The 22,842-nt window shown below is 41.7% G+C and overlaps 2 protein-coding genes across 7 annotated transcripts; one reads left to right on the top strand and one right to left on the bottom strand.

Moving 5' to 3' along the window:
- Positions 1–4,367: 4,367 nt before the first annotated feature.
- On the bottom strand, positions 4,368–5,998 carry LOC134799801 (dnaJ homolog subfamily B member 13-like). Its single transcript, XM_063772208.1, has 2 exons — positions 5,698–5,998; positions 4,368–5,184 (listed from the first exon to the last, which is right to left on the bottom strand). Exons 1-2 carry the CDS (start codon positions 5,939–5,941, stop codon positions 4,412–4,414), a joined length of 1,017 nt encoding a protein of 338 aa, XP_063628278.1. The 5' UTR covers positions 5,942–5,998; the 3' UTR covers positions 4,368–4,411.
- A 910-nt stretch (positions 5,999–6,908) lies between these two features.
- LOC134800031 (oocyte zinc finger protein XlCOF8.4-like) lies at positions 6,909–15,205 on the top strand. Of its 6 annotated transcripts, XM_063772472.1 has the most exons (11): positions 6,909–6,980; positions 7,131–7,167; positions 8,179–8,356; positions 8,986–9,179; positions 9,433–9,575; positions 10,948–11,067; positions 11,617–11,835; positions 12,353–12,430; positions 12,778–12,843; positions 14,002–14,085; positions 15,056–15,204. In XM_063772472.1, the coding sequence occupies exons 1-11, from the start codon at positions 6,918–6,920 to the stop codon at positions 15,170–15,172; spliced, it is 1,299 nt and encodes a 432-aa protein (XP_063628542.1). In that variant the 5' UTR covers positions 6,909–6,917; the 3' UTR covers positions 15,173–15,204. The 6 variants fall into 6 exon arrangements, with proteins under 6 accessions (XP_063628542.1, XP_063628541.1, XP_063628540.1 ...); XM_063772471.1 differs by lacking the exons at positions 6,909–6,980; positions 7,131–7,167 and adding an exon at positions 7,267–7,539 and having other exon boundaries at positions 11,638–11,835; positions 15,056–15,205; XM_063772470.1 differs by lacking the exons at positions 6,909–6,980; positions 7,131–7,167 and adding an exon at positions 7,267–7,539 and having other exon boundaries at positions 11,632–11,835; positions 15,056–15,205.
- The last annotated feature ends 7,637 nt before the right edge of the window (positions 15,206–22,842 follow it).

The following is a 22,842-nucleotide window of genomic DNA, read 5'->3' as shown; positions in this document are numbered from 1 at the left end:
GGACTTTCAAGGTATGTGCAGATAACGAGAGAGAGAGAGAGAGAACCTGTGCCACAAGGAGTTCAAACACGCACGCTGGTTGAAACTACACATGCGATCTCACTCTAACTGGATCAAGGCCAACTGCAAGAAGCCACCGATGTGCCCCATCTGTGAGAGGACTTTCAAGGTATGTACAGATTATAAGAGAGAGAGACAACCTGTGCCACAAGGAGTTCAAACACGCACGCTGGTTGAAACTACACATGCGATCTCACTCCAACTGGATCAAGGCCAACTGCAAGAAGCCGCCGATGTGTCCCATCTGCGAGAGGACTTTCAAGGTATGTGCAGATAACGAGAGAGAGAGAGAACCTGTGCCACAAGGAGTTCAAACACGCACGCTGGTTGAAACTACACATGCGATCTCACTCTAACTGGATCAAGGCCAACTGCAAGAAGCCACCGATGTGCCCCATCTGCGAGAGGACTTTCAAGGTATGTACAGATTATAACTGCCCTCTTAAGCTAAAAAACCGTATTTGCATTCAGTTTTCATACAAATTGACTGCAAATACGGCTTTTTAGCTTAGGAGGGCAGATAAGAGAGAGAGACAACCTGTGCCACAAGGAGTTCAAACACGCACGCTGGTTGAAACTACACATGCGATCTCACTCCAACTGGATCAAGGCCAACTGCAAGAAGCCGCCGATGTGTCCCATCTGCGAGAGGACTTTCAAGGTATGTGCAGATAACGAGAGAGAGAGAGAGAGAGAGAGAACCTGTGCCACAAGGAGTTCAAACACGCACGCTGGTTGAAACTACACATGCGATCTCACTCTAACTGGATCAAGGCCAACTGCAAGAAGCCACCGATGTGCCCCATCTGCGAGGGGACTTTCAAGGTATGTACAGATTATAAGAGAGAGAGACAACTTGTGCCACAAGGAGTTCAAACACGCACGCTGGTTGAAACTACAAATGCGATCTCACTCCAACTGGATCAAGGCCAACTGCAAGAAGCCGGCGATGTGCCCCATTTGTGAGAGGACTTTCAAGGTACGTGCAGATAATAAGAGAGAGAGAGAGAGAGACAACCTGTACCACAAGGAGTTCAAACACGCACGCTGGTTGAAACTACACATGCGATCTCACTCCAACTGGATCAAGGCCAACTGCAAGAAGCCGCCGATGTGCCCCATTTGTGAGAGGACTTTCAAGGTATGTGCAGATAATAAGAGAGAGAGAGAGACAACCTGTACCACAAGGAGTTCAAACACGCACGCTGGTTGAAACTACACATGCGATCTCACTCTAACTGGATCAAGGCCAACTGCAAGAAGCCACCGATGTGTCCCATCTGCGAGAGGACTTTCAAGGTACGTGCAGATAATAAGAGAGATAGATAGAGATGGAGAGACAGAGACAACCTGTGCCACAAGGAGTTCAAACACGCACGCCGGTTGAAACTACACACGCGATCTCACTCTAACTGGATCAAGGCCAACTGCAAGAAGCCGCCATCTGTGAGAGAACTTTCAAGGTACACATTTGCGAAGTTTTTTAACAACGTCAATCGCGACCACCGTGCTGTAGATGATTAGTTTCTAGGATGAGCCTTGCCTACTCCAGTTATTACGGTTAGATGTAGTATGGTAACGGCGGTTTCATTCATAAAGTTAGTTATTATGTTACTAATAAATCATAATGTTATGAATAAATAGCGACACGGTTTGAACAAAATTTTGAACACAAACGAAATATAACGGTATTATATCGATTTTTATATCATTATAAACGTCTGAGTCTATCACTACCACACGACCACCAGGGCTCATAACCGATAGACGACTTTCAACTGATGTAATCATATTTAATTACACAAACGGGTCTACCGCGATATAATTTCATTGTTTTTACCTTAAATTCCGACGTTTCAGCTGAGTTGCACCAGCTGTGGTCACGGTAGACCCGTTTGTGTAATTAAATATGTGTACAAAACGCGAGAGTTTAAAGTGTTATGATGTAATCATTCTTTCAACTGATGTAATCATTCTTTCGCAGGGCCCAGGGATGCTAAAAATGCACATGCGAACACACGAGCAGCGGCCGCCCAAGCAGCCAACATGCTCAGTCTGCCAACGCAACTTCCCCACCAAAACCCTGCTGTACCGACACAGGCAGACCCACTTTGAGCAGAAGACCCACCAGTGCTCAGTTTGTGAGAAAAGGTTGGTACTATGAGAAACTAAACACAAGTAGCAGGTTAACTTAGTCTGCCAACGCAACTTCCCCACCAAAACCCTGCTGTACCGACACAGGCAGACCCACTTTGAGCAGAAGATCCACCAGTGCTCGGTTGTGAGAAAAGGTTCGTACTATATAAGAAACTAAACACAAGTAGCAGGTTACCTCGGTCTGCCAATGCAACTTCTCCACCAAAACCCTGCTGTACCGACACAGGCAGACCCACTTCGAGCAGAAGACACACCAGTGCTCGGTTTGTGAGAAGAGGTCCCGCAAACGTAGTGATTATATTCTCTTTGGTCCCGCCTTAAACATCTAGCCTTACCATATAAAATGTAGCCCACTCACATCCCAGTCGCCACTTCGATCCTAGTCCTAGCTAAAAAGCGTACAGTCTTTTTTAGAAAATTTTATGTAGATTACTTATGTATAATACTTTTTTTGCTATGGGCTACCTAGTAGTTTCGGAGATAAAGGGGGGGGGGGGGGTGGTCATTTTTTGGCTATTTTCTTAAATAACTTCGAACCTGTGTATTTTAAAATTATAAAAAAAAACATGTCCATCTTTGGGTCACTAATTTACATATGTGTACCAAATTTCAACTTAATTGGTCCAGTAGTTTCCGAGAAAATAGCCTGTGACAGACGGACAGACAGACAGACGCACGAGTGATCCTATAAGGGTTCAGTTTTTTCCTTTTGAGGTACGGAACCCTAAAAACTAAAAAGGGACCTTTACTTACACCCCTACCTGTTAGCTTCACCCCCATGCATCAGTCCTTTAATTTTAGTATGTTGTTTAAAGCAAAAGCTTTACCTACTACTATAGCAAAATTTGCTTAGTTCCCCTATTTTTCCTTCCTTGGGTGGGCTATGAGGAAGCATACTTCACACACACAAACAGGAGCATACCTGAGTTGCAGGCATACTTATTTTAAATGTACTTGCTTTTTGTAGGTTCTACAGCGGCTACGCGCTACGCTCGCACATGGCGCGGCACCGAGGCGAGCGGCCGTATGTGTGCTCCATGTGCTCAAAGAGCTTCTACAACCCGACTGACTTAAAGGTGAGTTTGTCCTCGTAGGTTCTACAGCGGCTACGCGCTACGCTCGCACATGGCGCGGCACCGAGGCGAGCGGCCTTATGTGTGCTACATGTGCTCAAAGAGCTTCTACACCCCGACTGACTTAAAGGTAAATTTGTCCTCGTAGGTTCTACAGCGGCTACTCGCTACGTTTGCACATGGCGCGGCACCGAGGCGAGCGGCCGTATGTGTGCTCCATGTGCTCAAAGAGCTTCTACACCCCGACTGACTTAAAGGTGGGTTTGTCCTTGTAGGTTCTACAGCGGCTACGCGCTACGCTCGCCGCTCGCACATGGCGCGGCACCGAGGCGAGCGGCCGTATGTGTGCTACATGTGCTCAAAGAGCTTCTACACCCCGACTGACTTAAAGGTGGGTTTGTCCTCGTAGGTTCTACAGCGGCTACGCGCTACGCTCGCACATGGCGCGGCACCGAGGCGAGCGGCCGTATGTGTGCTCCATGTGCTCAAAGAGCTTCTACACCCCGACTGACTTAAAGGTGGGTTTGTCCTCGTAGGTTCTACAGCGGCTACGCGCTACGCTCGCACATGGCGCGGCACCGAGGCGAGCGGCCGTATGTGTGCTACATGTGCTCATAGAGCTTCTACAACCCGACTGATTTAAAGGTGGGTTTGTCCTTTTATAAAACAGCCACGAAATGCCAACCGAAACTTAAATAGCTGGGTCCACACAGAGCGAGCCTATGCCCGAGGAAATTGCCTCGCGTGTATGCTCGCTCTGTGTGGACCCGGCTAATAATGTATGGAAATAGGTGCCTTTACGTAGCATCTGAGGGCCTACCAAGAACACCGAAGTTCGCAAATTGCGGACATTTTTCTCTTTTACTCCAATCAATTAGAGTGACAGAGAAAGATGCCCGCAATTTGCGAAATTCGGTGTTGGCTGGGTAGGCTGTAGGCTCTCTGTCATCCCGATACATTATTTTTGTTTGGCGTTTGACGATGTATACTATTGTCATCTGGGCTAGTCCCTCAAACTCAAAAGCGTCTTGAGAAATAATAAATATGTCCTTAAAAAGACATTCCTTTTATTTTTATAAATACAGTTATTAATCAGGTATAATGGATAAAAAAAACTTATTTTAAATCGAAACCTCCGAAGAAGCGAGGGCGCCGCACGGTATGTCGTCAAATTTCTTATTTTCCTCCTCATTCAACCTGAACGCTTCCGCAAACTTTTTCTTCGCATTCGGCGCTAAATAAATCGGAAAATCGATTTTAAAGCGAATGGTCAGATTACCTTTAGCTTTTTTAGGACACGCGGGCACTGGGAGGCCTTCATCGTCTATCACTTTCACATAAGTCGGTGTGATGATGTCAGAAATTTTAGTTCTGACCACTCTATCGTCTAAGGTTTTTAAGGTTATATCTAGACCGCATAGAGCTTCTTCTAAACTTACTTGTTTGACGGTCAGTAAGTCGCTCAAACCACATCGTACGTAAGTATCATGCGGACGATCCTCCGTTACGAATATTACGTCCGCTGGAATCCTGGTCGGTCCTTGGTCGCCTTCCGATTTGAAAAGCATTTCTGTATTAGGATAGATACCAGGCGCGAAAGGGATAGAAAGCACTTTCTCTCGCAGTTTAAGCTCTGAGCAAGTCTCATCAGTGAACACTAAACGCTGAATTTTCATTTTCTTTAATCCTCCTTTGTAAATTTCTTCTAAAGATAAAGCTAGGGGTCTGAAAATAGTGACGTCCTTTTCTTTGTAGCCTCTACCGAGAGGAGAGTCGAATATTGGGGCCGGGTTTTCGTAGTAGTCCAATAAGTTGGCGTATGGATTGGCCGTGCCGAAGAAATCGTGGAAGGTCTTAAGCGGATCGCCGTGGTAAGCGTAAGGCTGGATGTATTCTGTAAAATTAAAGTATATTTAAAAAAAAGGCCATAATAGGGTCCGTCTAAGCTAACTTTGCACGGAATTGAACAAAGTGAGGGAGCGTTATAATAACCGTCATATTTTGATAGAATTTGACATTGCTACCAAATGCCATGCAAAGTTATGTGTCTTGGTCTGGCTCTAGCGCTTTTTAATTTACGCAAAAAACAGAAAAAAAATCACGTTTGTTGTATGCTCATGGGAGCCCGACTTAAATATTTATTTTATCCTGTTTAAGTCGTTGTTATAGCGGCAACAGAAACACATCATTTGTGAAAATTTTAACTGTCTATAGCTATCACGGTTCATGAGATTACAGCCTGGTGACAGACAGGCGGACAGTGGATTCTTAGTAATAGAGTCTCGTTTCTACCCTTTGGGTACGGAACCCTAAAAAATATCTGCTTAATTTTTTTACAATCAATGGTTTAAGCAATCAAGCAATGTTATATGATCATGTATACGTGTGTAATAAAACTGCCAAATACCTGTAGGACCCGGCACCCCCCGTTTAAGGCCTTCTTCACCATACTGGTCATAGATTGCCCTATGCTTATGATCAACCAGCACCTCGTAGGCCTCCCCGATCAGCGCAAAGATTCGCTTCATGCCTTCATCCCCGTCATGCCTCTCTGGGTTATACTTCAGCGCCAAGCGACGATACGCCTTTTTGATCTCGTATTGAGTACATGATCGTTTTACTCCTAAAATACCGTAGTAGTCGAAACCCATTGCGATGTGTTAAAAATTACGGAAAATAAATTGTCAAACGTGTTATGTGAATCTGACGTAAATGTCAAGCGAATGTCTCGTAGTGACGGCCAGCTGTTTGAAAATTTATAAGAAGGTTTTTAATTATTTTAAATTGATAATCACGTCGATGACAACCAAAACTCGCTCATTTCTATCGCAAGTTAACACATTCACTGCCCCCAACGCACACGTGCGTTCACCGCCATACAAGTTTGTTCCTAGGCCACGCCCCCTGGCAGTGAATGCGTTAAGAGCCATAGTGAACAGTGCTAGTACCAAAATAAAGTAATACCACTGTATATATATTGTTTGTAAATAAATGGTTATGAAATATGTAAAAAAATAGGGTCATTTGTGAGATTTGGGGCCTATTGCATAATAAAATACAAAGCTAATTACTATTTATTAGTGATTTTATGTGTAAAATCACTAATAGGATTAGCTTGTATTTTATTATACAATAGGCCTTCGGTTGTCACCTGACGATATACCTGCTTCAAAACAGTCGGCGATAAAAACTTGTCTACTTATATATTTAAAAAAAAAAGCATATTCTTCTCGATCGGTGGGATGACGATCTGCGAAAGACTGCAGGCAGTGCTGGATGCGGCAAGCTGAAGACAGGGCGCTATGGCACTCTTTAGGGGAGAGCTATGTCCAGCAGTGGACTACTATAGCCTGATGATGATGATGATACATACAATTCTTCTCAGGTACATTTCCGTCTCCACACCGGCGAGAAGCCCCTAAAGTGCTCCGAATGCAACAAGACCTTCCGCCGCCACTCCACGCTCTGCCAACACATGAAGAAACACAGAGGCATCCGTAACCACGTATGCAATGTGTGCAATAAAGCCTTCTACGAAGTGTCCAAGCTTAATGCGCACATGAGGGTTCATACTGGTAAGCAAGAGATCCTATAACGATCTTAATGTATAAAACGCTCTGCCAACACATGAAGAAACACAGAGGCATTCGTAACCATGTGTGCAATGTGTGCAACAAGGCCTTCTACGAGGTGTCCAAGCTTAACGCGCACATGAGGGTTCATACTGGTAAGCTAAAGATCCTATAACGCTCTTAATGTATAAAGCTCTGCCAACATATGAAGAAACACAGAGGCATCCGTAATCACGTGTGCAATGTGTGCAACAAGGCCTTCTAAGAGGTGTCCAAGCTTAATGCGCACATGAGGGTTCATACTGGTACGTAATGTCGGCTGTACACACTCACCTAGAGCTAGGTAAGCTAGAGATCCTATAGATATAGCGCTCAGAATATAACAAAACTACTGATCGACGTTCTGCCAACACATGAAGAAACACAGGGGCATCCGTAACCACGTGTGCAATGTGTGTAACAAAGCCTTCTACGAAGTGTCCAAGCCTAATGCGCACATGAGGGTTCATACTGGTAAGCTAGAGATCCTATAACGCTCTTAATGTATAAAACTACTGACAAAACGCTCTGCCAACACATGAAGAAACACAGAGGCATCCGTAACCACGTGTGCAATGTGTGTAACAAAGCCTTCTACGAAGTGTCCAAGCTTAATGCGCACATGAGGGTTCATACTGGTAAGTGACATATTATATTACTTAGCCAATCACATAATTCTCGACTCCCGCATTTTTGTGTTTGGAACTTATCTTAATAGGATGTCTTTTCTCAATTTCACACTTAATTTAACTTATTCTAAATTTAAATATGTATGTATTACTTAACTCCTGACAAAAAAAAATGCCATGAACTCCTGTGACCGTATCTGAGTCTGAGTAAAGACTATTACAATTCCATATCACATTCTTATCACTGTTGTAGGTGATCTTATTAGAGAAAGTTAAAAAAAAGTTAATGAGTACAGTTATAAAAAAAAACCGGTCAAGTGCGAGTCGGACTCGCGTTCCAAGGGTTCCGTACATAAGTCCGACTCACGCTTGACTGCACATTTCTAATAGGTTTTCCTGTCATCTATAGGTAAAGTACTGTTTTGTGTATTTTTTTCAAAATTTTAGACCCAGTAGTTTCAGAGATAAAGGGGGGGGGGGGGGGGAATGGTCGGACAGACAGACAGACGCACGAGTGATCTTATAAGGGTTCCTTTTTTTTCCTTTTGAGGTACGGAACCCTAATAAATAGATATAATTATATTATAGGACGCTGTTCCGAACCTGAGCTTGTTGAAACTCAACTAAATTCAAATTATGTGTTATCAGGTGAACGACCATTCGAATGCCAATACTGCGAACGCCGCTTCGCCCAACAGTCCGCGCTGATCTACCACCGGCGTACGCACACTGGTGAAAAACCTTACAGCTGCAAGCTCTGCGCAGCTCGGTTTACCACCTCTTCGGCCAGGAACAACCACATGGTCACACACACGGGCAACAAGAGGTCAGTAATGACAAATAAACGTTTTATCTATCATAAGTACACATCGGTAACTCGTGGCATTTAGGTAGGTATTTAGGTAGGTAGGCACTTAAAAGATTTGTATAATTAATTCCTTTTTTTAGTGGTTTCTTTTTCTCGACTCGTATAGGAAGAACATTGTCACATCACTAGTCTGTTAGAAACTGTCAAGTGCCACGGGTTACCGATGTGTGCTCATCACTAATCTTTTAAGTGCTACCTAAATGCCACGAGTTACCGATGTGTAATCATAAGGTTCAAGTTGGATGCTATAGCAACATGGGGTTCAGTTACAATTTCTTGTTCTGTAACCAGGATACTTATGAAGCTAGAGTATGTTTTATGTTTGATTAGTTTGGTCGGAAGCCGGCGTCATCAGTTATGTGCCACTAATATGTATAAGCGAATGAATCATATTCATTTTTATTTTAAAATCTACTTTATTTGCCTCATTCTTATCATATCATTTAGGTTTTGGAAAAAAAATGTTGATTTTTGAAGTACATAGTTGAACGAACTTTTAATTTGTTTTTTGGCCATGTAGAGCAAATCTTTATTTTTATAAACTACTGATTTCTCCATGTGTGAACGCATTTGCTATTTATTTTCAGGTTCGTGTGCCCAGTGTGTTTCAAGGGCTGCACGTCGCGCGCGGAGCTCCGCGTGCACTCCAGCAAACACACAGGGGAGAAACTCTTCGGCTGCACGCTCTGCTCGGCTCGCTTCAGCTCGGCGTCGTACCTCGCGGTACACAGGCGGCATCACACTGGCGAACGGAAATATAGCTGCAACGTTTGTGGTCGAGGTTAGTACGATAGATACATACATGAAATTGCAACGATGAGTGTACAGATTAGTATATTTAAACTTCGAAAAAAGCTATCTCCTAAACCTAGGTTTAAAGTGTGTATTCCCATTTGTCTCCGCCCCATATAACAAATGGGAATGATTTATATGCAGCACCTATTCCCATCTGTGCCTGGGAAAATGGGAATACACCGTTTAAAGTGGTTTTTGAAGTTAGATTCCGAAACCATACTAATGAAAACAATTTGCAGGCTTTATGGAGTCCGGTTCGTACAAGAAGCATCTAAAAACACACGAAGTTAAGCCCGAAGATTCTTCAGAGTCCACGGAAATAGATAAGGGGGAGGAGGAAGACAGCCAAACAGGGGAAGAGCAGGAGAGTCCTCAGTCCGACGTTAGTATGAATTAATTAATATTTTTAAGTGTTTATATTAAACATTATACATACATACATACATAATATAATCACGCCTATTTCCCGGAGGGGTAGGCAGAGACCACGGATTTCCACTTGCTACGATCCTGACATACCTCTTTCGCTTCCTTCACTTTCATTCCATAACATTCCTCATACACCCTCGCCGGTTTAGGGTGCTCTTGACCTGGCCTTTCTTCAGAACTTCCCCGATCTGATCAGAGTAAGTCCGCCGAGGTCTATCCCTTCCAACTCCCACTTCCACTTCTTCTTCTTCTTCTTGTTTGTTCTTAAACATTATATTAAGTATATATATATGTACAGTCACCTGCACTAATATATGACACAACGAAAGCCGCAAAAATACCTGACACGATCTTATTTGTAGAGCCATAAGAGCGTGTCACATATTTTTGCGGCCTTCGAAGAGTAACATATTATTGCAGGTGACTGTACCTATACACGCCCATATTCGGCTGTATGTACAGTCACCTGCAATAATATGTTACTCTTCGAAGACCGCAAAAATATGTGACACGCTCTAATGGCTGTACAAATAAGATCGTGTCAGATATTTTTGCGGCCTTCGAAGAGTAACATATATATTATTGCAGGTGACTGTACAACTATTTAGAAGTAAATAAAGTATGGCTGGTGACAGAGTGTGAAAGCGGCACCAAAACAGTTCAATTCCTACACACGTACATTAGACTTGGCAGCGACAAAGTGTTACAGGGCCACCACAAACGTAGGTAATAGGTACCAAAGAGAACTGATTGTAATAGAGAGGTAAATTCTAAGAAAAAAACGTGCCCCTTAGGTTGACACCCAAAACAGATGGCGCTGTACTGCGCTATATGTTTTGCGATCATTGAATTGTCAAACGTCAACTTTAACTCCGTAAAATGTACGGAGATGTACAGCGCCATCTCGTTTACTTGTCAAATACGAAGCACGAAATTGAGTTAGATTTTACACATCTTAGGCCCACTTGCACCATTCCACTTACCCGGGGTTAACCGGTTAAACCTGGAGTTAACATGGTTTCCGGTACAATTTGACACTAGGTTAACGGTTTAACCGCTTAACCCCGGGTTAGTGGGATGGTGCAAGTGGGCCTTAATCAATGTATCTTTGGTCATACTTTCGTAAGAATTTCGACGTTTATGGAATTTTTGCGTTGACACCCCTTCATGTCACTGTCAAGTCCGTTCAAACATGACTTAGGATGGTATTCCATCTGTCCAATGTGTATTTTGTCTCACATTTTGCTTAATGAGAGAGTGAGGCGCAATGACATTGGACCAAGATATTAGACAGATGGATAACCCTTATCTATTAAATGGTACAGGTTCAAGAGCAGATCGAAATAGAAGTGCCGCAGGCGCAGCGACGATACAAGTGCGGAATCTGCGTGAAGACGTACATGTATCTGCACAGTTTGAAGAAACACATGGCTACTCACGTACAGGTGAGTACTTATATTTCGTCAGGTGACAAGCAAAGCTCACTAATTACTACCACAAGTTAATAGCCACAGTGAACCATATTAATACCTAAATAAGGTTGATTTTTAATTATTTTTTTTTTAGTAATTAGTGAGTTTTGCTTGTCACCTGACGAATTTTCTCCAGACATCGGGATTAATTCGGATCGGGATATAAAATTTGTAACAGTTTTTCCATGAAACCTAAAATATGGAAATAGCTTTTAAAAATGCGCAACGATTACTAAATAAATAAAATTATTTTATTTGCATAAGATTTTCCCGTACAGTGACATATTTTGCTGGTTAAGTATGCAAATGTTAACTTAAAGCTATACGTAGGTGGTGTCTAATTAATATTACTACATTTGGAGGAACTCATTTAAAGAATAAAACACCTGTTTTATTTGCCATGTATATGTAGTCGCGTTTTGAATAGACTTCGAGGCAGGGGTTTGATACTTTCAGGAAGGGCATTAAATATTATAATTTTGGATCATCCATCTGATCTCATTTACGTTTATTATTCCATAGTCACAACAGCAGCAGCAGCAGCAACAACAACAACAACAGCAGCAGCAGCAACAACAACAACAAGTGCAACAGATCCCACAAATCCAAGTTCAACAACAACAAGTCCAGCAACAGCAGCAAGTGTCGGTGCAGCAAGTCGGCGCGCAGCTGCAGCAGCAAGTGCTGCAGGTCGGCGGCGTGCAGCAGCTGACGCTGCCGCAGCAGCCGTCATTCGTCCAGGTAAAGTAAAAGTATAGTAAAAAGTATTAAACCTAAGAATACAGGTTACAGAATATGTTAGGGGTCTCCGCCATTAACATATATGTAAGGACGGGCCTTATGGGCACTAAGAATGGTGCTAGTTCAACGGTGTCACTCACGAATTCGAGCCAATCGTGCAGTCTAACGCAACTTGTTGCGACCAATCGCGCGCGTGATGCGAGCTCATCAACCAATCGCGTTATAGTATGCATTTCCTCGCGAGGCGGCTCATTCTGTGTGCCGCCAACTAAAGAGAAAGTTAAACTTAAGTTCTGCACTCACATCAAGTACAGATGTACCTAGTGCATTAATTTCCGTCATACTTGCACAGAAACGTTCTTATTTTGTCATGCTACTTCAGTCAACCCCAGTACTTTTTGTACCGAGACTGACTGAAATAGCAAGACCCGTTCGTACGTTTCCGTGAAAATACGATGGAAAATAATTATGCACTAAAACTGTGTTAACGAATGATTTTATTTCTCGTTGTTTACAGGCTGGACACTCCCCGTACCCTGTGATATCGTCAGTGCAATCGTTGCAGTTGCAACAAACGCAGCAACACGTTAACACGGTACGCATTTTACATATTTATGGAGTAATAAAAATACGTACTGCTTAGCCCTTAATTTTATCATGTAAATAATGTTCGAGAGGACGAAGACAGCAGTTATTTTTGACACAATTTTGAATTTAATAAATCGGATATAACTAAAAAAAGTAGGTGACTTGACCGTGACGTCACTTGTGCAGTTTTCATATAAATACCCATATTGGCAAATCGTTTTGACGGTTCTAAGGGTGGTATTCCACCTGTCCAATGTATATTTGCGTCTCACATTTTGATTAGTGAGAGAGTGAGACGCAATGCAGATTGGACCAAGAAATTGGACAGGAATACCAACCTAAAATGTGTTACAGCAACAGCCGCAACTGCAGGTGCAGACCATACAGATACATCCCCAGCACCAACCGATACAGATCCATGTAAGTGCAACTTTCATTTAATACAATGTCACAGGGCGGACACGCCATACATCAAAAATCATTTGTGTTTATATGTGTGCGCGGCACGTCTGTACACGCGTCATTGTGTATGTGTGGGTGAGTCGCTTTACTGAGAGGACGCCAGAAGTCCGCCAGATTCATGTCGCGGCCGGTCGCGGGGCGAGGTAATGCGAGTCGGGGCGGGGCGGTGCGTGGCCGTTCTGTATGATAATACTATTACTTATTCTGTGACTATGTTAAGCTAGACAGTGACCCTGGAAACTCAATCCTTAGATTTAAGAATATTACCGTGCCCCATCAGGGCCATGTGAAACGACTATTACCTATGTAACACCTGTGTACTTACCATGGATGCAATAAATATATGAATTATGTAATATATATGAATTATGGATTATTTCTCTAATAAAGAAGATCAAAATAGTACATTACGACACGAGATGCGAATTACAGATGTAGCGCATAATTGTTTTCCATCGTACTTTCTCGGAGATGTTCGTATTTGTCATGCTACTTCAGTCAGTCAGCGTCAGTACTTTTTGTACCGAGATTGACTGAAATAGCAAGACACGTTCGTACGTTTCCGTGAAAACACGATGGAAAATGACTATGAACTACATCTCTACCTGGGCATTTTCACTTAAAAGTGTACCATTTACTTTTTTTCCTAAATCCATAAACTTTTGGGTTATTTTGACTTATTTCCACTCAGAATCACGAGGACTATCGATTTAAAAAGAAAAAAATGTGTCCCAAAAAAAATGTCAGCTTTGTAACGCATTTTCACATACATTTTGTATGGACCGTTACAAAACTGACACCCAAAAATTTTATGAAAAACTGGGGACACTTTTTCTTTGTCTAATTCAATAGTACTCTTGATTTTGAGTCTAAATAACCCAAAAGTTAATGCGTTTTTCGATTAAAAGTAAATGGTACCAATTTTTCTGAAAACCCCCACCTATTCGCACGTGTAACGTACAACGGTTTACAGTACATATGGCCCTTTAAATTTTCGACGGCACGTAAAGTATTACTATTACTTCTGAACAAAACTTTGCACCGTCACTTACTTAAATTAGTTTTCAGTGCAAAAAGCGTAATTTCATACTTATATAATGATTTATTTCGTTGCAGGCGGTGGGCGTGCAACAGGTGCAGCAACAGCAACTGCACGTGGCCACGTCCAGCTGTCAGACCATGCTGCCCAACATACTGCAGGTGCACTCACCAATACTTATTAGGGGTCATCCATTGATTACATCACATAAAATTTCGATTTTTTAGACTGTTCTCTTGTCAAATTTTTTCATAGGATAGAGATAGGTATTAAATACGTACTATCACACTTGGCATGACCCTCTCGCCCTTCCCCCTGTTGCTGTTACGTAATATGTGGATGAACCCTTAGCTTAACACCGTTGCATACAAATTTCTATGCAGGGGGTACGCCGGTACGCCCGTCTTTTTTGGTGCCCTCTCTCAATCAATTTATCAGACACCTGAGAGCGTTTCAGCAATTTCAACATTGCCCGATCCGGTATCGGGTGTCGGATGGAACTAAAATGTAAGACATGTGTTTTTCTGTATTTACATATTTATTAATTTTATAAATGATTATTACTAAAAACAGCGGACGGCAAAAAAGGTGGACTTGATGCCACATGTCACTCTTCTGCAGCTGTTTTTTTCATAGGCGCCTTCCGATATCCGATATCCGAAAGGCGCTTCCGATAAATTTAGCCATGGGGCTATTCATAAATTACGTCATTTCAAATTAGGGGGGGGGGGGGTCTGGACATCGGATGATGGTAGCATGACGTAGCAGGAAACGGGGTCATTCGAAGCATGATTTTTGGATGATTTTAGGGGGGGGGGGGGGGGGGGGTCAAAAACGTTAAAAAACGATGACGTAATTTATGGACAGCCCCCATGTCAGCAGCTGTCGGACCGATAATATTTGTTTGTGTTCGTATATGTATGCATAATGTTTATTGTGGTGTGCTCAGCTGCCCTAAAAGCGGTATTTCCATTATTAAATTTTCATTGAAAATACGTCCTTTTAGCTTAGGAGGGTAGTGTGCGTGACCGCTATAGAGGGCGCGCCCCCGCGGCCTGACTACGCGGAGGTAGGATCCTACATCCGATGTCGGATCGGACAATGTGAAAACGCTCTGTTATTGTGTTCCAGCTGGGCGGCGGCACGGTGGCGGTGTCGGGGCTGGGCGGCGCGGACCTGGGCGGCGTGGCGCACCGCATCATCCTGCAGCCGCCGCAGCACCCCGCCGTCTACACGCTGCACCACTAGGCTGCCACAGGAGGGCTACATGATGAACCATGATTGTACTCGGGGAGGCGATGCTAAATGTGTAGTTACTCGAGCGTCGTAGAGACTTTGGAATCGAAAGATTAGATGATAGGAAGAAAAAAAGGTTTTATACAGTTTTTTTTAGCGAGCAGGAAAGCGTCTACAGATTTTTTTTTAATTTCGGAGGGTTTGTGGAGGGTAAAAAAATCGGTAAGTAGATTGTGGATTCGGTCGTTTTGATCCAAGTTAATGCTATAATTTTTATAAACTGACAATTATTTGTACACATTTCCTTAATCTGACGATCACAAGTTCCGTCAGATTAAGGAAATGCGTACAAATAATTGTCAGATTTTGTAACATCACAAATATAGCATTAATTTGGACTAAAATGACCAAATCCACAATGTGATTAACGATTTGTTGAACTCTCCACCAAGCAACTGCTCATCATAGACGGCTAAAAGTGGTTAAGGTAAACTCCACGGGGTAGCAAGATATCATTCATACATTAATCTAACGCGCTCGAGTAACTACAAAAATTCTTGGGCTCCCGGACTATTGTAATCGCTATATGTATTTCGATCAGTTGCTAGAATCGTCATCAGAAACCATATCGAATCTTAATATACTAATAGGGAGTATTACTGCAATGTTCTGCCGCCAGAGTGCAGCACTAACTGGTTTAGTAAACTTATACATACTAGGCCTTAAACAAGTTTTTGACAAGCACCAAGGCGGTTTGTTTACAGGTGGCCTACCGCAAAACTCGACAATCGGGATTTCTTTATCTGCCTCTCTATCGATCGAATAAACAAGAGTGGTAGAGAGGCAGAAACCGAAGTTTCGATTGTCGTGTTTCGTGGTAGGCCATGTGATTGACGTGACGTGTGATGTGTCATTGATGACGTCAATGAGGTTTGTTTACTGTATGTGCTAATGGTGCCACCTACGTAGAGCTTTGCCTAATATTCCCTATTGAAGCCCTTGGGAGAGCGATGGAGACTCGACCTTGCGGCCTCTCGATCATCTCGGGCCTGGGGCACCCACGTGCCTACTTTGTCAAACTGCTGTAGTTGAAATTCTCCGAGTTGATTTCTTGAGCTCTAACCCCTAATCTGTAAAACTAAAGGTGTTGTTTCGTTTATGCAGTGGTTATCACGGCTACGGCTAATAACCCCATCATTATTGAACGGAGCCCACAAAGCATTTTACTATCCTATTTATATGGTTCAAATCCATGACAAGGCCCATTCGGAGAAAACACGTTTTGTTACACGTTTGGTAAAGGTACCTTATGGCGGTTGGCGCTTACGCTATTATTAACGCTAACGCCGCTCCAATATTATTGCGGCACTATGCGACGTAAGCGCCAGCCGCCATACGGTACCCTTTGCCGTGGAACGTCACAAATACGTGTGGTCGAATGTAATTATTGTCCTCGGAATGAGCTGTTACATAAATTTCAACCTTTATCACGCAATAGTTGCTTTTTAAACAACATTGTTACTTTGGCACTTGCCGAAGACGGCTTTGCATAAAAGAAATTTGTTTAGCAGATTAGGGCCCGAGCCGAAAAAATCATCTCAGTAAATTTCTACTCTACCGTATGCTTACACCACTGATCATGATCAGGAAACTAGTTTAAACACTTTTTGATACACCATTTTACTTGGAATCGGTTTTTATATTATACAATAGAAAGATGCCATAAGACAGAGCCGTTCGTAGAGTCTTTTTGTGCAATAACAGCGACAGTATCACAAAATAGGGGTAATACCGTCACTACAATATTATATTACAACAGTTATTTAATCAAGACTATTCTGTGCCTATTTACATAGAGTCCATCTAAACTAACTTTGCACCAATTTGGACAGAACAGTGATGGAGTTGTCATATTTTCATAGAAATTTGACATTAATGATGACATTGTCACACTGTCATTAGGTCATTACAAATGCCATGCAGAGTTGGCTTGGTCCGACTCTACAACATTATTACACGTGCTCAGTTATTGGCTATTGCGAAGACTGAATGTCAATTTTCGTTGGTTCATATTTTGCGTTAAATTACTGATATACCACAAAGCCGTACACATACATCATACACACAGACAATATACCTTTTACATCAGTATATACATAACTTTAGTAATAAACCATATCACATATTAACGGTTACTACAAGGGCTGTAGTCCACTGTCTAGAGCTAAGGACTTTTCCTACCTATTCACCTTCTATTTCTACAAGCAGCGATAATAGTACATTACGATACAAGTGCGAAAAGTAGGAAACACGACCGAAGGGTGTGTTTTAAATCGACACGAGTTGCGAATTACCTTTTTGCACGTGTATTGAACAACGTTTTACAGTCCATATGGCCCTTTAAATTTTCGACTGGCACGTATTCTGCACTAGGGCGGTAAATAGCACCATATGCACTGTAAAAAAATGTTAGCTATTCTTAATAATGTCCTGTCAAAAAAGCTAGTGGAAACTGCCAAATTGTAGATATTTTGTTTATAGTAGTTTTGTAGCCTAATAGAGTTAGACCAAACTAATTTGCCAGCGATTTTGATAGCCCAGACTGTGCAAGTGTTATTTTAAACGTCAAACTTTTATGAAGTAATGACGCCTTTTAACCGCCATAGAATTTTTCATCGAGCGTGCTCCTGTCGCCGGCGGTACGAAGTTATACGAAGATTTGTCTTATTTATCAGACCGCGGCGAAATGAGCCCGATTTTGTATGTTTTATATATCAGTCTACGGCGGTTAAAAGGTTAAATAACACTTGCACAGTCTGGTATATCAAAATCGCTTCCAACATAGCTTAGTCCAACTCTATTAAAGAAATATTTATTATATTTCTCAGTACAAGGAAACGTTTTATTTGACACGAGGTCGTGATTATGTAGTTTAAGTTAGGAGTAAATGCCCTGTTTACATAGTCATAGTATAACTTAACACATTCACTGCCCCCAACGCACATGTGCGTTCACCGTCATACAAGTTTGTTCCTAGGCCACGCCCCCTGGCAGTGAATGCGTTAACGTAGTGTTCATTGAAGCAATAAATATATTTTATAATATGCAGTATGTTTTATTACACACCGTTAAATTATAATACCTGCAATCAAATAATGCAGAAATTACAAATGGCAACGAGCCTAGGTCACCGCGCTTTCTTTGTTCTGTGGTCACCAAGGGTGTAACTTTATTTTACTTGTAATATGCTACGATTGAACCAGCACAACTAGTGTTGTGTGATACTATTTTATACTATATAACCGTAACACTACCGCACCGCACGGCGACCTTGGTGCGGTGCGGTAGTGTGTTACGGCTTTAACAGCCCATCGGTGAAGCGCGTCATCGTGAAGGTTGTGGTGGGAAGGTCGGATTGGGCTTTGACCTCTTTGGCGGTAAAACGGTTAAAGGAGCCCACAGATTACCAGTTCGCCTGACGATATCAGCCTGTCAGTTGTTCGGAACTGTCACCTTTTGCGATTAACTGACAGGCTGATATCGTCCGGTGAACCGGTTATCTGTGGGCCCCTAAATGTCTCCTGTCCGGTGCTGACTATACATACATATGTACGTGATAGGTATATAAATAAAAGAGCAGATTACTAAAAATATCAATTATTATTACAGTATATTTTACAAGTACCGACAAATTAAATCAATCTTATTTGTTAAAAAATGCATTTCATTCCATAATTCCAATAACATAAATTCAGCGACCGGATCTTATTATTTCTCATTACCAATTTTCCCGCATGAAAAAAAAAACCTATTATTATTTGTTCCATATTTGATTAAATCTAGGGACAAATTAAAAATAGAGACAATGTGGAAATATCCTTCAGATTAGTGTTAAAGCTATAACAGACTGGCGTACCGGACGGCTACCTTGGTCCGCTCGAGGCCTGTTAGATCGTGTGAAGGTGTGGAAGGCCCGCCGTACGTCCGTCAAGGACGCAGCTATAAGGCGAGAGCACAGAATAAATAATAGTACTACCGTACAGAAAGGAAACTTCCTACAAAACCGAAGTTTGACAGCGGTTCAGGGTCGAATCATGCTGTCCCTTTCTAATATATGGCACTATCCCTTTCGGCTATTTAGGGTTGTCAAAATTCAACCCATTATCTTATCTGTGCCGTCGTGCACGCAAAGGAACCCTACCCTAATAATTGCTCGGAGCAATGCTGAGCCGAGCGGAGCCGAGTTTGGCCGAAGTCAGGAGTTTCGTACCCCTGGCGAGAGCGAGAAGAGTTATGATGACCGGACCAAGGTCGCGGTCCGGTACGCCAGTGTGTTACAGCTTTTAGAGGGACATTAGCAGTCTTTATATTTGTTTCTCTAAATACGATTTTCTCTACTTTCCTGTCCTATGGAATAACAACATTATACAATAAAATTATCTTTCGTCGGACATTTTAACATCTCAACTAAAATATTTTTGTAAGGCTGGCAAAAATTATACATATACATTATACACTCAGGATAAATTAAAACAGGGCACTTTTTGTGCCAATACCATACGAACTGATCAGTTTTCATTTATCTCGAGTGTGTAGACGCTTGACCACGGTCACACTTTGGCACATAATTAGATCTAACATAAACTGAAATAGATATCATACACTTAAGAATAACCCCCTTATTCATAAACGCGCTACAAATTTAAATTAGCTAATAACGGTGTCACCCTATTTCACAGACAGAAATTTCATAGAATGTCGTTTCATAGAAATTATTTCATATATTATTTGGTTCTATTTTCAGTTCCAATATTATTGTTTCATAGACTATTTACTTGGTTGAAACATATTTCACAGAAATTCAGTTCAATGTATATTACTGTCAAACTTTTTAAATTTAGAAACTTATCGAACAGCAGAGTTATGTTTCGTGTACTCTTGTTTCGTAGACACAGAATTCATAGATTGCTGTTTCATAGGAACTGTTTAATATAATATTTAGTTCGAGTATTTTCTTTTCAAATATTATTATTTCAGAACTTATGCACTTCATTTAAATTTATTGAAAAGAAATTCAATGCAAAGAATTGTAATATTAGAACTGCGACCCCCGCAGAAACAAACTGTTGTCAGAAAAGTAGGTTAGGTTAGAACTGCGACCCCGCAGAAAAAAAACTGTTGCCAGAAAAGTAGGTTAGGTTAGGGTAGAACTGCGACCCCTGTAGAAACAAACTGTTGCCAGAAAAGTAGGTTAGGTTAGAACTGCGACCCCCGCAGAAACAAACTGTTGCCAGAAAAGTAGGTTAGGTTAGGTTAGAACTGCGACCCCCGCAGAAACAAACTGTTGCTAGAAAAGTAGGTTAGCTTAGGTAAGAACTGCGATCCCTGCGAAAACAAACTGTTGCCAGAAAAGTAGATTAGGTTAGGTTAGAACTGCGACCCCCGCAGAAACAAACTGTTGCTAGAAAAGTAGGTTAGGTTAGGTTAGAACTGCGACCCCTGCGGAAACAAACTGTTGCCAGAAAAGTAGGTTAGGTTAGGTTACAAAGATCTATGATTAAATTTTTGACAAAGTATTGAGTTACTGAGCCTTCTATGAAATGAAAATATTAAGTTTAATAAAATGTGAAACAAAATTCTATGAATATGCAGGCTTGGAAACAAGTTTTATATAAACTTAATATTATAAGGAATAATAATATATGACCTGAAATTTTATGACATGAATTTCGAAACATTAATTTTCTGAACTATAAAAAATCTACAAGTACATCTTCTACAAGGTAAGTGCACTGGAAGTTGATAATTCTATGAAATGATAATATGAGAAACATTTTCTATGAAGCGCAATTCTACGAAAATGTAGTATATGAAACAACGTACAACCGCTAATAACCGTTTGTCTTTATCTGTCATTTTGACTCACGTATTTGTAAGAAAGGGATAAAATTTTAACTAAAGCAGGCCCGTAAAGTTTTAAAATTCACTCACTTTTCACCTTTTGGTAACTTTTTCTTTAGTGTATGATATCTGTTTCAGTTTATAATTTATTTATAGTAGTGTGACTACTTTAAAAAATCATATCAAAAAATATTTCATAAAATAATTTGATTTGTTCCCTAACACATTCATTGCCACTAAGTGCTACGGGTTACGCTCGTAGCGCGTAGCCACGGTTTCGCCGTATGGAGCGCGTAGTCGCTACGAACAGTGTACCCGACAGTCGGGTTCTTGGCCCTGAATGTGCTAACTCGATATAACATGTTGCCGGTCGCTGCTACACACACGCCTGCGTACCAGACACGAGGCACCGTCAAAAAGAGCCATACATCTAACAAAAACACCCTAATTATAATTATAAATTAAGATTACAAAGGTTTCGGCCCGAACACATTTCTCAAGTCTTATAAAGTGGTTAAGAGTCCGCAGCAAGCTCGGTTCTCCAAACAAACTTAGTTACGCTCTCATTTGTGACGTTATCTATGAAAAGGGATCTTATTGTCGATGGCGCTTACGCCATTATTAACGATGGTCCGATATAAATACGACGCTGTGCGGCGTAAGCGCCATCGACAATAAGGTCCCTTTTCATAGATAATGCCCCATTTTATGGCCAGACTGCTCTGAAACTTTGTACTTACAATAGGATAAGGTATATCTATGCCAATGAGTTTTTCGAAACTTATGTACGAAATATCATTTGATATTTACCACTAGCTTTTCGGTGAAGGAAAACATCGTGAGGAAACCTGCATACATCTGCGAAGAAATTCAAAGGTGTATGTGAAGTCCCCAATCCGCATTGGGCTAGCGTGGGGACTATAGCCCAAGCCCTCTCGCGCATGAGAGGAGGCCTGTGCCCAGCAGTGGGACGTATATAGGCTGAAATGATATCTATGCGTAATTAGCTTATGTAGCTTCAGATACCATCGTTAAAAAAATACAGCGAATTTAAGTTCATACAAAACTTGTTTTTGCTCTATTTCGTTTATTTTATTGATAAGTTGGAGCTATGTACCTATTACAGGACTAGATAGGGTAACTCGCCAGTAACTGGCCACTTTTAGTAACTGGCCCGAAATTAAAAATTAATTCTGTTTACCTATAAATAGAATTTATTTTAGTATAAGGTGGCCAGTTATGGAAACCTTATACTAAAATGAATTCTGTTTATAGGTGAATAGAATACATTTTTAGTTTAGGGCGGCCAGTTACTAAAACCGGCCAGTTACTGGCGAATTACCATATACCTCATGTCATTGTGTGTGCAGTTTCATTACAATCCACCACGTAGTTTTATAATGAGAACGAAACTCCGTTTGTATGGGAAGGTGGAATTCGGCCGAGCTGGCTGCGGACTTTAAGCTTGGCCGCAGACGTTCGAAATTTTCATTCGGTTTCCGGACTGACAGGTGGGAACGGGACGTCGCTCTACAAATGCATAGCGCTGTCTCGCTTGCACATGTCATTCCGTACGGAAAATTCCGTGCGTGTGCGGTCAGGCTAAGGCCGCTAACTGGACGCATGCGCGGCGAATACGTTTAATGTCTCACGCTGCTTATAGCGTCACGTTTCAAAGACATTTTGCTAACTTCCCGCATAGAGTAATATAACTCCATACATCAGTTTTCTTACCAAAACACGCGTTATTTCGTAGTCGACATCTAGCGTCAAGTAGCAGA

The sequence above is a fragment of the Cydia splendana genome, chromosome 19, assembly GCF_910591565.1.
Source record: "Cydia splendana chromosome 19, ilCydSple1.2, whole genome shotgun sequence".
In the NCBI taxonomy this organism is placed as follows: Eukaryota; Metazoa; Arthropoda; class Insecta; order Lepidoptera; family Tortricidae; genus Cydia; species Cydia splendana.
Note: the sequence above shows the minus strand (reverse complement) of the source record. Positions and strands in the feature narration are given on the sequence as shown.

What these genes read in the sequence shown, in the direction of transcription:
- LOC134799801 (XM_063772208.1), bottom strand. Translation starts at nt 5,941, where the DNA reads ATGGGTTTCGACTACTACGGTATTTTAGGAGTAAAACGATCATGTACT. An exon ending in GGGGGTGCCGGGTCCTACAG is followed by an intron (nt 5,185 to 5,697) that starts GTATTTGGCAGT and finishes TTAATTTTACAG; the next exon opens with AATACATCCAGCCTTACGCT.
- LOC134800031 (XM_063772466.1), top strand. Translation starts at nt 7,404, where the DNA reads ATGTATAAAACTACTGACAAAACGCTCTGCCAACACATGAAGAAACAC. An exon ending in AGGAGAGTCCTCAGTCCGAC is followed by an intron (nt 9,576 to 10,947) that starts GTTAGTATGAAT and finishes TAAATGGTACAG; the next exon opens with GTTCAAGAGCAGATCGAAAT. An exon ending in AGCAGCCGTCATTCGTCCAG is followed by an intron (nt 11,836 to 12,352) that starts GTAAAGTAAAAG and finishes CGTTGTTTACAG; the next exon opens with GCTGGACACTCCCCGTACCC.